The sequence below is a fragment of the Miniopterus schreibersii genome, assembly GCF_964146895.1.
Source record: "Miniopterus schreibersii genome assembly, chromosome: 1".
In the NCBI taxonomy this organism is placed as follows: Eukaryota; Metazoa; Chordata; class Mammalia; order Chiroptera; family Miniopteridae; genus Miniopterus; species Miniopterus schreibersii.
This window is the reverse complement of record NC_138101.1, coordinates 120,725,591-120,742,747: the sequence shown is the minus strand read 5'-3', so window position 1 is coordinate 120,742,747 and position 17,157 is coordinate 120,725,591. Positions and strand designations below refer to the sequence as shown.

At 39.3% G+C, this 17,157-nt stretch overlaps 1 protein-coding gene across 4 annotated transcripts in view; it reads right to left on the bottom strand.

Moving 5' to 3' along the window:
• The window catches only part of OPTN (optineurin), a 48,234-nt gene that overhangs the window by 23,920 nt on the left and 7,157 nt on the right, over window positions 1-17,157 (bottom strand). For all 4 annotated transcript variants that reach the window (XM_081143769.1, XM_081143771.1, XM_081143770.1 and 1 more), the window contains 4 exons: window positions 16,345-16,547; window positions 11,487-11,669; window positions 9,483-9,556; window positions 7,074-7,208 (listed from right to left, as the gene is read on the bottom strand). In XM_081143769.1, the coding sequence (XP_080999895.1) occupies window positions 7,074-7,208; window positions 9,483-9,556; window positions 11,487-11,669; window positions 16,345-16,547 (595 nt within the window). The remainder of the gene's footprint in view (window positions 1-7,073; window positions 7,209-9,482; window positions 9,557-11,486; window positions 11,670-16,344; window positions 16,548-17,157) is intronic.

Genomic DNA, 17,157 nt, shown 5'->3' with positions numbered 1-17,157 from the left:
CCATCTTGCACTGACTTTTCCCTGTCACTCCTCCATTTTTCTGGACTACACTTCCTACACACTTACCCTCTCCTTACTGGCTGTCAGTTTAAGTTTGCTTAGAAAACACAAAAACGTGACATTAATCTTGGTAAACAATTAAAGAGATATTTACTGTCCCCCCTGCCCACAAATCACCTAAAATTTTTCAAAATAAATTTTAGACTGTGTTTACCTGCTTCTAGTGATTAATGAAAATTGTTGAAGACTGACTTACTTATTTTGAGAAAAAAGACACAGAATGTGTTTTCATCATATCCTATATAGTGTGTAAATCAAGCCAGGTTGTTCACATATCATTGATTTATTTCTAGGTTGCAGTCCTACCTTAGCTAGGGAGAATCATTATTCTGATATCCACATAGATAATATTAATGTCAGCAACTAATCGCTGACTTGCTAGTTGTTAAATACTGAGGAAAGGCTGGCTCACAAAACAGAATTTTAATCCAACTGAGAAAGGGACACTTTACTGGTGAAACATCCATCTCAAAGCAGGCCTGACTTTCTAATTGCCATCTGAAGAGCTATGCCTCTTAGCCTCCAGACATAAAGATTTAATTATTTAATTATTTTGAAAGCAGGAATTTTATATATCATATGAAATATCAGGATGTATAATTAGCAAGTTCCTAAGTTTAAACTTTTGCTGTTGTTGTTAATCCTCACACAAGGATATTTTTCCATTGCTTTTTAGAGACAGGGAGAGGGGAGAGGGGAGAGGGGAGAGGGGAGGGGGGAGAGGGGAGGGGGGAGAGGGAGAAACATCGATGTGAAAGAGACACATCAATTGGTTGCCTCCCGCATGTCAGGGCTGGGGATCAAACCTGCAACCCAGGTACATGCCCTTGACCAGGAATCAAACACACAGCAGCCTTCAGTGTGTGGGCTGACGCTCTAACCACTGAACCACACTGGACAGGGCCTAAGTTTACACTTTTATTATTAAAGCTAATCATGTTATCGAAGTAAGGGTGAATTACTGGCTAAACGTGACATTTAGAATGGTTTACAGAACTTAGGAGAGGAAACATGCCCGAAGTAAATGAACACACTGATTACTCATGAGTATTAAGGCATAATATTTTCCCTTTAAAATCAGCTGTAATAAGATGGTGTCATACATAAATGCAGTACTCACATCCTCCTACAACCACATCAAAATTTCAACTAAACTACAGAACAACAATCATTCAAAACCATTTGAAATCTAGCTGAACAGAAGTCCTATAACTAAGGATATAAAGAAGCCACATCAAGAATGTAGGAGGGGCAGAGATGTGGAACTGGCTGGTCCCACACCCACATGTGGCAGATAAAAATCAGGAGGAATATCTAGGCTTCAGAGGTGCTCTCTGAGGAGCGAGGGGTTCCAGCCCCACACCAGGGTTCCAGTGCCAGGAAGAGAAGTCCCCTATAACTTCTGGTTGTAAAAACCAGCAGACTCACTTGCTCTGAGCTCCAGTGCTGGGTCAGTAGTTTAAAAGGCACAGGGACATATTGGAGGAACTGAAGTGTCTGGCAATGGGTAAGAGCTAGAGGGGCAGCTTTCTCCCTAGCGGAAGTACTAGCAAAGGCCATTATTCCTTTTCTGAGCCCTCCCCACACAGAACCAGCAGGTGGGAACCATATCTGAGCCTCCATCAACCTGACTATCACTGTTTGCTCAGCCCCGATGATCCCAAGGCCCTGGCCCCACCCCCACCCAACTTGCAGGCCCACCCATGCTATTTCCAGTGGCTTTTCTATATAAATGGCCTGTCCTGGCTCATGCTTCAGACTGTCCTAAAATCTCTCAAACAAGCAGCATCTGGCCTCAGTGTGCACCGTATCTCCCACTACGTGGCCCCAGGCCTGGAAGTAGCGGCAGCTGGCCTTGGTTTGCAGCTTGGCCTCTCCTGGGCACTTCCAAGCCTAGTATAAGTAACGGCCATCTACAGATTGCTTTGTAGCTCATGCCAGATGGCTCTGGGCAGAACAAAGGCGGCAGCTGACCTTAGTCTGCACTTCCTGGGGGCAGGAGACCAGTGCACTTGGTGGACAGCTTCAAACCACACTGAAGCACCACCCAACCACCTCCACAATGACACACTCAAGGGGCTGATTCATTGGGCACCAGAGTCTTGCTGAAGTTAAGTCCTGCTCCATGGGGTCAGCCCCTACACAGCAGATTGCAACCAGTCCTAGCAGCCAATTGGCCTGGGGATATATCCCTCCCATTGACATGCCAATAGCAATTGGAAATCAATACTCAGCTACAACAGGAGGGTGTACTAGCCTACTTGGGGGGGACACACCTGGAGTGCCCAGTTCTGGTGAGTGGGGAGGCTGTGCCACTGGACCCTACAGGATACCTACTACATAAGGCCACTCTACCAACCCCTGGAGATAAACACAGGGAGGCTGCCAAAATGAGGAGACAAAGAAACATGTCCCAAATGAGAGAACAAAACAAAACTCCAGAAAAAAACTAAACAAAATGGAGACAAGCAATCTACCAGATGCAAAGTTCAAAGCACTGGTCACAGGATGTTCAATGAACTTAGGGGAAGAGTATATAAACTTAGTGAGAACTTCAACAAAAAGAAAGGAAATATAAAAATGGAACTAGAAAACATAAATAAGAACCCATCAGAAATAAAGAATACATTAACTGAAATAAAGAATATATTACAGGAAATCGACAGTGGAGTAGATGAAACATAGGATCAACTCAGAGATTTTGATGGTAAAAAAGCAGAAAATATCCAATCAGAACAGGAAAAAGAAAAAGAATCCAAAAAAATGAGGATAGTACAAGGAGCCTCTGAGAAAACTTCCAGTGTAACAATATTTGCATCATAAGGATACCAGAAGGAGAAGAGAGGGAGCAAGGAATTGAAAACATACATTAAAAAATATTGACGGAAAACTTCCCTAACCTGGTGAAGGAAATTGATATAATATAAGTCCAGGAAGTGCTGAGAATCCCAAACAAGATGAACCTAAAGAAGCCCACACCAAGACACATAATAATGAAAATGCCAAAGGTTAGAAACAAAGAGAGATCCTTAAAAGCAGCAAGAGAAAAGTAGTTAATTATCTACAAGGGAGCTGTCAGCTGATTTCTCAACAGAAACTTTGCAGGTCAGAAAAGATTAGCGAGATATATTCAAAGTGATGAAAAGGAAGGACCTACAACCAAGATTACTCAGCAAAGCTGTCATTTAGAATTAAAGAACATATAAAGAGCTTCCCAGACAAGAAAATGCTAAGTAAGTTCATCACCATCAAACCAATATTACATGAAATGCTGAAGGGTCTTCTTTAAGAAGAAGAAAAAAAGATAAAACATTTTGAGGTTGCCAGACAGAAGGGGGGTTGAGGGGATGGGTGAGAAAGGTGAAAGGATTAAGAAGCACAAATTTGTTGTTACAGAATAGTCACAGGGATGTAAAGACAGCATAGGGAATGTAGTCAATAGTGTAATAACTATGCATGGTGTCAGATGGGTACGAGATTTTTTGGGATGATCACTTAGTAAGTTATATAATGTCTAAACACTGGGTTGTACAACCAAAACTAGTATAATATTGCATGTCAACTGTAATTGAAAAATAAAAACTTATTTAAAATAAAAAAATATGAGCTGCAATAATTAAGGTGTTAAAAGAATGCTTTTAAAAATGTATTTATCTGTGCATTATTTCTATGTTTTGGGATTTATCAAAAAAGCAGGAGAAATATTTTACTCCATTAGAATACAAGGTACTAGTCTCCTAGAAGTCAACCCCTATACTTTTCTAAGCAGTAGGATAAGGGATAAAAAGCTAGGATTTAGAGCCAGAAGGCCTTTTTCATCTTAGAAAAGAGCTGACAATCAAATAAGTCATTGAAAAAATGCTGATGTGTCTTCCATGTTAACCTCACTCTGAATAAATAACTTATGTTTCATATTTCAAGAACAGATATTCTGATAGTTAAAAATTTAAACTGCTTCAATTAGAAAGTGCTTCATATAGTGTTATAATTTTAAGGTCAATGAGCCATTTAAATGTCTGAGAGAACTGATTATATCATAGTACATTTATGATTAAATGTTGCAAACACTGGAACCCTAAAAATTTGCATAACCTCCCCCATGTCTTATATGATCTAGCACTTTGCATTTTTAAAAAGTGCATTCACACATAGGCATTCATTGACTTCATAACTCTATAAGATATATTTGACCCCAAACTGTGTATGTATGTGTTTGTGTGCAGTGTGTGTATACAACAGTCTGTAAGGAAAATATTTTCCTTATACTAAAACCAGACAGATATCACAAGAACAGAAAACTACAGGCCAATATTGCTTATGAATACAGATGCAAAATCCTTAACAAAATACTAACAATCCAAGCCAGCAACATATAAAAAGGACTATATACCATAATCAAGTGTGATTTACCTAGGATGAAAAAGTTGGTTTAACATCTGAAAATCAATTAATGTAACATGATGTTAGTGAAGGTTTAAAAAAAAAACCATAGCCATCTCCATAGAAACATAAAAATTTATGTTTACATAAAAATTTAACATAATCTAAAACCCTTTCAAATAAAAATTGCAACAAACTAGAAATAGAAGGAAGTTTCTCAACATGATAAAAGCATCTGTGAAAAACCCACAACGAACAGTTATCATACTTAATGGTGAAAGTCTGAAAGTTTTCCCCCTAAGATTAGGAACAAGACAAGGATGTCTCCTCTCTCCACTTTTATTTAACACTGTACTGGAAATTCAAGCCACTGCAATCAGGCAAGAAAAAAATATCCTGGTTGGTAAGGAAGAAGCAAAACTATCTCTATTTGTAGATGACATGATCTTATATGTAGAAAACACTAAGGAATTCATTTAAAAAGTTATTAATGCTAATAAGTGTGTTCAGCAAGGTTATAAGCTACAAGATGAATATACAAAAATCAGTTGCATTTTTATACACTAGCAATTAATAATCCCAAAATAAAGAAAACAATTTCATGTATAATAGCACCAAAACACTAGAATATATAGACTACATTTTGAAAAAGAAGGATAAGATCTGTATGCTGAAAGCCATAAAACATCACTGAAAGAGATTAAAGGTGACCTAAATAAAAGGAAAGATACCCCATGTCCATGAACCAGAAGACTTAATATTGTTACGATGGCAGTGCTCCCTAAGTTGATCTCCAGAATCAATGCAAACCCTAACAAAATCCCAACTGGCTTTTTTCCTCCTAGAAATTAACAAACTTACCCTAAGTTTATATAGAAATACAAGGGACCCTGAATAGCCAAAACTATCTTTTAAAAGAAGAAAAAAGTTGGATGACTCACACTTCCTGATTTCAAAATTTACTACAAACTTATAGTAGTTGAGACAGTGTAGTACTGGCATAAGGATAGATATATAGATGAATGGAATAAAACTGAAGGTTTAGAAACTAATCTTTTCCTTTATGGTCAATTGATTTACTCTAACAGTACTAAGACACTTCACCGAGGGAAAGAATAATCTTTTCAACAAATGGTATTAGAACTGGATATGCATATATGAAAGAATGAAGTTTAACCCCTACCTCACACCATAAAGAATGAACTCAAAATGGATCATAAACTTAAATGTAAGAATTAAAACTATAAAACTCTTAGAAGACATAGGAGAGAATCTTTGTGACCTTGGGTTAGTCAATGATTTCTTAGATATGATAACAAAAGCACAAGAGACAAAACACAAAATGAATTGGACTATGTAAAAAAAAACCCTATGCTACAAATGATACCATCAAAGAAGTGAAAAGATAATCCATAGAAGGGGAGAAAATATTTCCAAATCAACAATCTCATAGAGGTGTTGTATCCAGAATATATAATAAACTCTTATAATAAAAAGACAATCCAATTTTTTTAAAAGGCAAATGATTTGAATAGACATTTCTTCAAAGAAGATGTATAAAATGGTCAACATGAAAAGATACTCAACATTTTTAGTCATTAGGGAAATCAAAATCAAAATCACAATGAGATATCACTTCTCATCCATGAGGCTAACCATAATCAGGAAGACAGGCAACAAGTGTTGTTGAAGATGTAGAGAAATTGAAACCCTCCTACATTGCTAGTGGGAATGTAAAATGGTGCAGCTGTGGAGAACAGTTTGGTAGTTCCTGAAAATATTAAATATAGAGTTGCCACATGTCCAGCAATTCTACTCCTTAGTATACATCCAAGAGAATTTTAAAAATGTGTTCAGCCCTGGCTGGTGTGGCTCAGTGGTTAGAGCGTGGGCCTGCTCACCAGAGGGTCATGGGTTCAATTCTGTTCAAGGGTACATACCTGGGTTGCAGGTTCAATCCCCAGGCCTGACCGGGGCACATGTGGGAGACAACCCATCGATATATCTCTCTCATGTCGAAGTTTCTCTCTCTCTCTTCCCCTCTCTCTCTCCCTTCCACTCTTTCTAAAAATCAATGAAAAAAAATAACCTTTGGTGAGGATTAACCAACCAAAGGAAAAAAAAATACATTAACACAAAAAATTGTGCAGGAATGTTTAGAGCTAACATTATTCATAATAGGCAAAAAGTGGGAACAACAAAAATGTTCACCAACTGATGAATAAATAAAATGTCAAACTATACAGGGAATATTATTTGGCAACAAAAAGAAATGAAAAACTAATACATGCTACATCATGGATAAACTTTGAAAACATTACACTAAGTAAAGTAAGCCAATCACAAAGACCAAATATTATATGATATGAAATGTCCATAATAGGTAAATCTACAAAGAGAAAGTAGATTACTGGGAGGAATAGGGAATGAGTGCTAATGGGTACTGGGTTTCTTACTTGGGGGAAACACCTTCTAAAAATTATAAAGTGATAATGGCTACATAACTCTGTGAATATTCTAAAAATCATTGAAATGTACATTTTAAATGGATGAACTGTATGGTAACTTAATGTTATCTCGAAAAAGCTGTTAAAAAAGCAATGCGTGCATATTTCAAGTTACCTATTTCATACCTTTCTTTGGCTTCCTTTAGTGCATTTTGAAGTCTCTCCACCTTCTGGTTTCCTTCCCTTAGGCAAAGCAGGAGCTGGCTCACAGTTAATTCCTCAGATTCCAAATAATTCCTGGCACCTTCTGCAGATCTGCTCCTACATCATAGCGGGATAGAGGTTAAAAGGTTTTCGTCAGAAAACAAAAATGTCAAAGTCTAAGAATATAACTGGAACCAACTTAAAGGAACTGCTTTCCAGAACACTCTCCAATTAATTCTCATTTACTGACAAGCAGCGCTGGCCCTGTGAACCCTAGTGCTTTCTAGGGAAAGAGTGGAGACTAATGAGTAGGTTTGCTTTACACTGCACGTGCTCACAACAGCAGACCACAGGACCCACGGGGACAGCAGAGCAGGGGTAGTCCTGGTTTCTGGTGCCCAGCTCTCCTAGAGAACTTGTCTCAAAGAGGACCACAGTCAAAGTACACAGCACACATGTTGCCAGTGGTGACATGCCAACTCGACAGAAGCATCACATTCTTGAGTTGAGAAGAAATCCAAATAATTAGAGAAACGTAGGTATTGTTGGTATATCAAATATTTTTCTTGATTTCAAAATGTGATTAAATCAAGAGGCAGTTCAGCCCGGCCGGGCGTGGCTCAGCGGTTGAGCATCGACCTGGGATCCAGGCGATTGGGGTTCGAGTCCTGGTCAGGGCACATGCCCGGGTTGTGGGCTCAATCAATGACTCTCTCATCATTGATGTTTCTGTCTCTCTCTCTCCCTCTCCTTTCCTCTCTCTGAAATCGATATAGATATATTTAAAAAAAAAAAAAAGAGGCAGTTCAAAGACAAGCAAACAAAACCACGACCACCGCTACAATAACTAAACATTCCGGATGACTATGCTGATGCTAATGGCAGCTACTCTTTCAGTAATCTACTCAAAATTCCCCCATCCGATAAACAGCCAGGAGTAAATTCCTGTTCCCAACTCCTAAGCTCAAACTCCAAACCCAGAAGTCAATCTCTGACTCCTCAATATACTTTTAAGCAGGATAAATAAGCTGCAATCAAAAAACAGCTGTGTGGCTTGAAAGAGGAAGTGGTCTGCGCATGTTGATCTAAATGAGGAGGAAGTGGCTTGGATATTTCATTCAGGGTTTTCTTCCTTCCCACGACTTTCAGTAACGTCTTCCAATATTTAAAAAAAAACACAATATGGGGAAAAACTGAGGAATTTCTAACTAAAAAAGGGAATAACTTTCATTTATGCCAATTGTTCTGCTTGAAGAAAGGATATTAGATAATACTTATTTTCTCCCTCATACAAGGGCTTGGGAGCATAACAGAAAAAAACTAACAGCCCATTTTCATGTTTTATAAATACTTTCATCAAGTTATAGAAAAAAAGATACTAATAAAAGTCTATGGGGGAGGAATGGGGGACAGACATCTGTAATATCCTCAACAATAAAGATAAATAAATTTTTAAAAAATATATATCTTTATTGATTTCAGAGAGAGGAAGGAAGAGGGAGAGATAGAAAGAACAATGACGAGAGAGTCATCACTGATGGGCTGCCTCCTGTACGCCTCTAACTGGGGATTGAGCCCACAACCCGGGCATGTGCCTTAACCGGGAATCAAACCGAGTGATCTCCTGGATCCTAGGTCAATGCTCAACCACTGAGCCATGCCCGGCCGGGCAAGATAAATAAAATTTTTTAAAAGTCTATGAGGGAAGAGACCCTCAGAGAAACTTTCAGATAACTGTCTCTTTTAAGTAGACTAATACAGTAGTAACCGGCTTATAGAGGATGAGCTGACAGCCTGTTCTGGAGGAGTGCTATGTGCAAGAGTCTCAGGGGCCCAGTCCTTCTACCATCTCCTCAAAGTGCCCCCATCAATTACAAGGTCTACTTCCTAATAAGTACTTGAGACTCCACAGGTAAGATATCTGGGCACTTTCAAGAAACACTCAGAGACTGTGAGCAGTGACAGCCATTGTTATAGATTACCTAGTAGTATTAGTAGTATTAGTCACCTTGGTTTGTACTCAGAAGTGAACAGGGCAGAGAAAATGGAAATATGCCACTTATCAAGCTGGGCGGCCTGGTCCAGCTCAAACTGCTCTGGTATGCAAATTACGAAACATAGGTCTTTTGAGAACAAATTTGCTTTCACTTTTTATCTGAAGGAGATGAAATATCTTGAGTGGCGAGGGTTAGTTAGCCTGAAATGGCATTGAACATTGTTTTTATTCTGTGCCAGTTTTAGCTGCAACATTAAACAGCATTTAAACAGAACATTCTTAATAGGTCCTGGTATAAATTAATATGTGACTTTTTTAGCCGATGATGTTCGACCTCTCAGTGGAGACCTGGAAGTGACAAGACTGTCCAACAGCCCTAGTCTTTCTTCACATACGTGTCAATGGAATCAGTTCTTGTGGGCCCTGGAATCGTTTTGATTTCTTTCATTGCCACATCTGCTCCTCCTTCCTGTAGAAGCAGAAATGAAAGGGACTTAACACAGTATGTCTACAAGACAAATTCTTTATCAAAAGATGAAAAAGCAAAAGATCAAGAATTTTGATGACATGCAACCTACCAAACATTTAAGTGTGAGATGTTTAAATTTGGTGACTCAGATGGAATGGAAATGTACCCTTCCCTCACCCCACATGCCCTGTCAGGATTATAAATATCTAGATGAAGTTTGGTCTCTCATTCAGCATGGTCAATCTGACCCCATAACATGAATGCTTATCTCCTGCTCTCCTTTGCACTTCTTTCCCAGGTTAAGGTCACACAGAGCTAGAGACAACTCCACATACCTTTCCTGTACAGTCCTTTAAAATGCAAAATACTAGAACTTGCTGAAGCAAAGTTGAAAAAGAGGTGGTTTTCTGTGAACAAGGCTCACAAAGCACAAAGTCAGCTCCTATTAGAAACCCTACGCATCTTGAGCCATTTAGGAAACAAGATTAAGACCACTTCAATGACTTGAAGGACATTTCTATTCTAATGGGGTAGCGGGATAATCTTCCAAAAATGCACAAAGATGTTCTGGATAGTTTCGTGTACACTCTTCCTAAATCTTGGGCAGTGCTTTCCAGTTCACAGAAGCAAGGCAAGAGAAACAGGTTTACACTAAAAATAACTGTCACTCATCAGTAAGGGAACATAATATGCTAAGCACACCCTGGAGGCAGAAATCTTTTGGAAACTTCTGATAGGCTCTTTGGGCTTCTTGAATTTTATCAGTTATTTGCAGAAGGTTAATGCTCTTTTATCAAACTTGTGTTTCATAATCTTTAGTCATTTGCAGAAAGGGTATTCTGGCAAACTGTGCTTTTAAATGGTATTTTAATTCTCTTGATTTCAGCCACTTTTAATGCATCTAAAATTTACTAGGGGACATGGATGGCAAGGTTATTAACAGCCATTCTCCAAATCTATCAATCTTTAGTGCAGCAAATGAATCAGAAAGCAAAGAAAGTCACACTCTAATATTTTGGACACATCAGTAGTTTAGCTTTTTGCAAATTGCTTCCCACTTCCCCCACCCATTTTTCTCTTTCAGAGACACAGTTAATCTCTTTTCCTTTAACAGACATGCACTTTGACAAACCTAAAATGACAGTGTGTATGACATAGGATTGGATCTACATGTGTTTTCCCCTCTCTTCTCAATCTTTTTTAGTAGTAAGGAAGGAGAGGCCCCTGTGGTTCATTCACCTTGTTAGTAGGACTGTCGAACACCCAGACATACACTTGACAGACACTGTACATGTGCTAGGACATGATAACTCACTTAGACCACTTTATTTTGGGTGGCACATAAATGCAAGTTTGATAGCACTGGCTTTAAACTCTGTTCTCAGAGGTTCCCAAGTAGCTGCTGTTAGAGAAGCCAAGATAGTTCCTCCAACTACAACCAGAGCAGCTCTGCTCCTTTTCACTACTTATTTTTAACAAACCACAGTTCTTCATAAGACCTTGTTTGAAAAGAGGGTTCTAATGTTAAGAAGTGTTTTAAAGCCATTAGTTTACTGCATCTGATCACGATTCTGCTTACCTAAGTGAAATGCTGAACACAGCTTTGAGACCTGGTCTGAAAAAGTTTGTGTTTTGGGGGGTTTTTTTGCGTTTTAGGTCGGTGACATAAATGTCTGATATGTGAAGACATATTGGAAAAAAGAAGGATTAGCTCTTTCGTCATAAGAATTAATTGATGTTTTTCCCTTTCAGCTATGATAACCCTCACAAGTATTGTGTTATACTTAAAAAACAAGGGCCAATTTACCTTTGCTACACTGAAATTTCCCCACTAAGTGGCTTCCCTATGTTGAAAAAGAAATGGTGGTATTTGCATCAACTGCCCAGGTGAGGTTTTGGAATTTGCTTAATACAAAACCAAAACACTTACAGCCAACCGTATTTCAACAAAAGAGTCTTCGGAGGGGCCGCCTGAGCCCAGCTTGAGCTGCAACTCAGACACAATGCCCAGCAGGTCTGCCTTTTCAGCTTGAAGTCGCACCACTTGGGTCTTCAGCTGCTCCATTTCCTGTTCTGCTTCTGCTTTGGGGACTTTGGGGTCCCCAGGGGGGTTCTGGAAATGATAAAGAGAAAAGCAAATTAATGAATAAAACTAAGGCTGCAGCATCAAACTCAAGTGCCCCATACCCACTGGCAAGGTGGTTTCTCCACATCTTGGTCCCCTGTGTTTTACAGTTGAAAATTCTCACTTTTCCTTGGCAATTTATTTTGACATAACATTTAAAAATAAACATTTTGACATTATTTTGTTGTATTCAAATAATAAAAAAATGAAAATAACCTCATGACAAGAAAGACATGCTTCCTCAGCCTGCTGGAATAATGTGATATGAAAATAAACCACCAGGACAGAGACTTGACTTGGGGTGGTGAACACACAATACAGTATACAGATGATGTGTTGTAGAATTGTGCACCTGAAACCAGTATAATTTTGTTAACCAGTGTTACCTCAATAAATTCAATTTAAAAATACAGTGCTTTTGCATAGTTTTTTAAATACTTTATTTTTATTACTTTTAAATTGATTTTAGAGAGAGGAGGGCGGGAGAGAGAAAGATCGATGTGAAAGAGAAACATCAATTGCCCCAGTTGGGGATTGAACCTGCAACCTGGGCGTGTGCCCTGATCAGGAATGGAACCTGCCACCTTTTGGTGTACAGGACGATGCTCCAACTGATAAGGGAAAACTCAGTCTACAATGGCCAACAGTCCCCCCCTTCCCCTTCCTGCACCCCGCCACTTTCCCCCTGTGTGCCAAACTAGATAGGTGAGCCCCGCCCCCCTACAGCAACGTAGGTGGAAACATGGACGGTATATAACTCCTTGCCCAATTGTGTTCGGGGCTCAGACTTTGGGCTTGGACTCCTCTGGGCCCCCAGCGTAAAATGAACCAACCTCCTGAACCCCAAGCCTCCGAGTGCCGCCTGGTCTTTCCGTAAGGGGAACGTCCCCGGTTCCGCAACACAACCAACCCTGGCCAGGGTGCTTTTGCAGTAAATTAAAAAACTCCACAAAAACAACCTGTCTTTGGCAATGGCAGAATTATAAGGTATAGTCCAAAAATACAAGAAAATAAGGACAAAAAGCTGCCCCAACTCAACACTCTTGCCTTTTCTATTTCCCCCATAAATGTATACCCACCACCACACTTCCCATACCTGTCATGTCTACTTAGAAAGCAAAGCACCAAAGACCTCACTTGGTACAGTAATGGCGAAAACACAATGAAAGGCTCAAGATTCTCCTAGGAATGTAGTCTGGGTACTATAATACTCTGTGTTGTTGTTTTAAGGTTATTAAACATAAATCTGTTGAGAAATAAGCAAACTGAAAATTCAGAGGCTGGTAATGAAAGGAAAAAAAATTAAATTTCGGCCTCTATAAACATTAATAAACATTAATATTTCACTAATGTCAAGTACATGTTGTGTTCATCCTGTTGCAATTACTGAATATGACAAAGTCAGAAGAGCAAGACCCTGTTTAGCTGTGGTGTTTTACTTGGGAGCAGGGAGAAGAGACTCAAGTTCACACTCTGCTAATCAGTGCAGGTGTTGCCTTGAGTAGATTCACTTTGTGTCTTGGCCTCAAGTTTTCTTGAGTTAGAAAGAAAGACATGGTACCACATGGTCTCTAAGGTATCTGCTGGCTATGACCTTCTTGGCCTCTCTGATTTCCTGCTGAGGAAACCTTCACTGCTCTTGTGGGCATGGCACCAGCAGAAATGCATACACTTGAGATTATGAGAGGATGCAGCACATTAGAAAACTGACATGTATACACACATACACATACACACCCTCTGTGATAGATTTCCTAAGGAGTGGTAAACAGGTCCAAAGGCTCACATTGGAACCAAAAAGTATCAGAAGGGCATGTGCTTGGACCATGAAATAGTAAAAAGTGCAGCAGGGAAGTGCCCCTCCCACCATCGAGATCACGCTTCTCTTCATTTGGAACAGTCCCTTGCTAGGAACTACCACAGGCCTTAGAGAAAAGCAAGTCATTGTGAAATGAAGTCAGGTGTACAAGGAAAGGTTAAAGGCTTATGCTCTCTCTCTTAGTAATGACTCACACCAAGGAAACATACATGTGAAGAAATGAAAACATACAAGGAAAGGTACTGCTCAGCCTGGAATCAGAAGCAAGCAGGGGAGGGGCAAGACTATGCCCAATTAGGAATCTTCACATTTACCCATGTGACCCTCTCAGGGGACAGGTTATATAATGAATTTTTAAAAACCATCTTCGCGCCTGGCCGGCATGGCTCAGTAGTTCAGCATTGACCTAGGATCCAGGAGATACCGGTTCGATCCCTGGTCAGGGCACATGCCTGGGTTGTGGGCTCCATCCCTAGCAGGAGGCAGCTGATCAATGACTCTCTCTCATCATTGATGTTTCTCTCTCTCTCTCTCCCTTCCTCTCTCTGAAGTTAATAAAGACATATAAAAAAATAAAAACTACCTTTGCATAAAAGTAAGAAATACTTTTATTTTAGTTTTTTAAAGAGCTTTATTTGAATTTCTGTCTCCTTATAAAAGTATGTTCCTGGAAAGAGAATTTTAAACAAGTACTGAGGACCAGGAATATAAGGCCATGACACTAGAATTTGGACAGTCAGGTTAATTGTCTTTTTCCACAACGTGTGCATCTCTTAATCATCACTGGGAAATTATGAATCTACTTATTTGTCCATAAACACCTTGTAGGATAAAACTTAAGTTTCTCTCCATTTTAACACTGAGAGTCTTTTCACTGCCTTCCTGGACTAGAACTCCCATGGTTTATTGTCCCGAATGTCAACCCCCACTGCACTGTTTGTCACGCTGCCATCGCATCTGAGTACTTATCATTGACCTTAGTGAGACAGCCACTTCTTGGTCTTTCTGTGTATCTGTGTAATGTTTCTATCCTGCTGTCTTGGCAATGCGTGCAAGTTGACATGCCATCTTATAATGCAAGAAGAAAAGTCTATCTAATGACCTTTGCCTAGCAATCTTCAATTGAAAGTTAAAAAGTACTCTTTAGAGACATTATAATGTGTAACTCAGTGAAACTGGACAGAACCATTAATGCCTCAGCCTCTCCCTGAGGATCGGAAGGCAGCTCTCTAAAGGAAATTCCCAACTCCCTGGCCTTCTGTGGCACAGAAGGCCTGAGCAGCCCTGATAGATTGGGGGGCATTTTCTGTAGAAACAGTGGCAAAGATGGGCAAGCATGAGTGAGAGAAATCCAAGGCCTTAAGAGCTTTAGTAAGTCAGGAAGATGAGGGCCCAAATTTTAAAAATCGTCTCAAATGATCCATGAAACAAAGATTAAAGAAGAGGCAAGGAGTCAGGGGTGGGCCTGGGAGGCATACTTTGGGGGAGAAAGTTGTAGCTCACTTCAACTTATTATCTGCATTGAAAGAAGCTGTCTAGAGCTTCAGCTTCTGATCTCAACTTCTTCCAATACTGGGACATGTAGGAAAACCTACAGGTAGACTATCTTAGACAAAGAAATTGCTTCTGGAAGCTTCCTTTTTTGCTTCAGTGTGATAGGCTTCAAATGGCTGAAGCCAACTGTCAGTTCACATCCCAAAAAACAAGGGAAATATCTGTAGGATATTTTGTTCCAGAGAATAGAAAATTACTCATGTATCCCAGGGAATCATTTCTTCAGAGTACAGTACCTCAAAAATATTTGGACAATGAGAGATTTCCCCCAGAAAAGTGACTTAATGCTCTTAGAACTGTAAGACACGCTGAAGCACCAGAAATAATAAATCTTGTTAACGGTGAAACATTTCCAATAAAAATATAAATGTATTAAAGCGGAATGTTTTCACTGTCTCATGAGCATGAGCTGATGAGATCATTGACATAAACTATGATATTTTTCTAATCAACTTTTCATTCTTTAGATTATTCAATATCGTCCCTTTTCATTATTTTCTTTCTGATTTATTTGTCTGCATTCTTTACCCATTTAAGAAATTAGAGATCAACAAAGTTCAAAGTAAGGTCCCAAGACAATCACTGATATCTGGTATTACATCCTCCCAGTGCTCCATCTTCCAAAGGGCTGTTAGGTTGCAGGTTCGGACAGATGCCCACCTGAACAAATAATACTCAGTGAGTGTTAGAGGATGGGCAGAGGCTTCACATGTGTTCTGATTTGTTTTTTCACTAACATCTTTGACATCCACTCTTGGTTGTGTGTGTATTTCTCAGGTGCTTTGGGGGCAATGAAAACATGGCCACCCTATGTAAACTCCTACTGCAACACGACATTTGTCAAAACATTTTTCAGAAGTAAATGTAAAACATAAAGTGAAGAATCTGCTTTAGACTGAGAGGAAGGACAAGGTCAACAAGTAAAAATTCTGAGTAATAGTAAATTTTAAAAATGTAGTTTCATATCAAAGACATATACCAAAAACTAACACTTGCACAATTCTAGGCAGAGGTCCTTCTGCTCCGTCTATAATGAATACAAAATAGTGATTTATAACTTCAACATTCTTCTGACTAAAATCAATATGGTCAAAGCTTTACAAATTTCTTTCTCCCAACAGAGATTATTCATGACGCTTAAAATTGCAACCAATCTTCTCAGCAAGAACACTCCTTTCAAGATAATGCAAAACACCTGAACCATGAAAGGGTTTGATCTACAAGTCTAGACAAATAAGATTCCACTAAAAATGTTAATAAAATAAAATCACAACTAATCAGTCTGCTCACCTCAAATGAACTTTCTGTTTTCCCTTTTAGTTTTCCAAGTTCTTCCTTCAATTTTTCATTTTCATGACTCAGAGCCATTAAGCGCTCTTTGGCTTCTCTGCTCTGGATCTCAAAAAAAAGGCGTTCTTCCTTCTGTTTCTCTGTCCAGGCCGAGAGCTCCTGAAATCGCCCTTTCATAGCTTGGTTATTTAGCTTCATGGCTTCTGTATGGGGTTCAGAGTGAGCGTATCACATAACAAGGACTGGACTTGATTTAATGAGTCAAACCACCCTTCAAACCACTTCACCATGCGGCTGGGAATCTAAAGACGCGATGCTGGACCTGGGCACGAGGGTCAGTCGGAAAGACTGTAGAGCAAGATGAGTGGTTTTTGCTTCCAGACAGGACTAGCAGGTTTAACGTTATTTCTATTCCTCAAAAGTCCCAAGAAAGTAAAACTGATTTGGGTACCTCCGTATAGCACAAATACCTATGAATAACTAGACAGACTAACATCTGTGACTCCTAGATTCAAACACTGGGAATGCCAAAAGCCATGGCTTGATATTAGAATGCTTCCTCTTAGCAAGGTAATATTTAGGACTAATTCTGAAATAATAGCAGCCTCTTTCTCTTTCCTTTTAAATGGGATAAATGTCTATGCCATTTCCCTGAGATACAAAAAATATTTATTATTCTGACCTATACCCAAAAGTAAATAATGGAAACAGTTTTAGCCTTACTGAAAGGGAAATTCTGTGCTCTTTCTGCCCCCAGGGAACCAGACAGAGAGCAAGGAGTTCACCTACAAGCCTTATTACAAAGGGATTAGG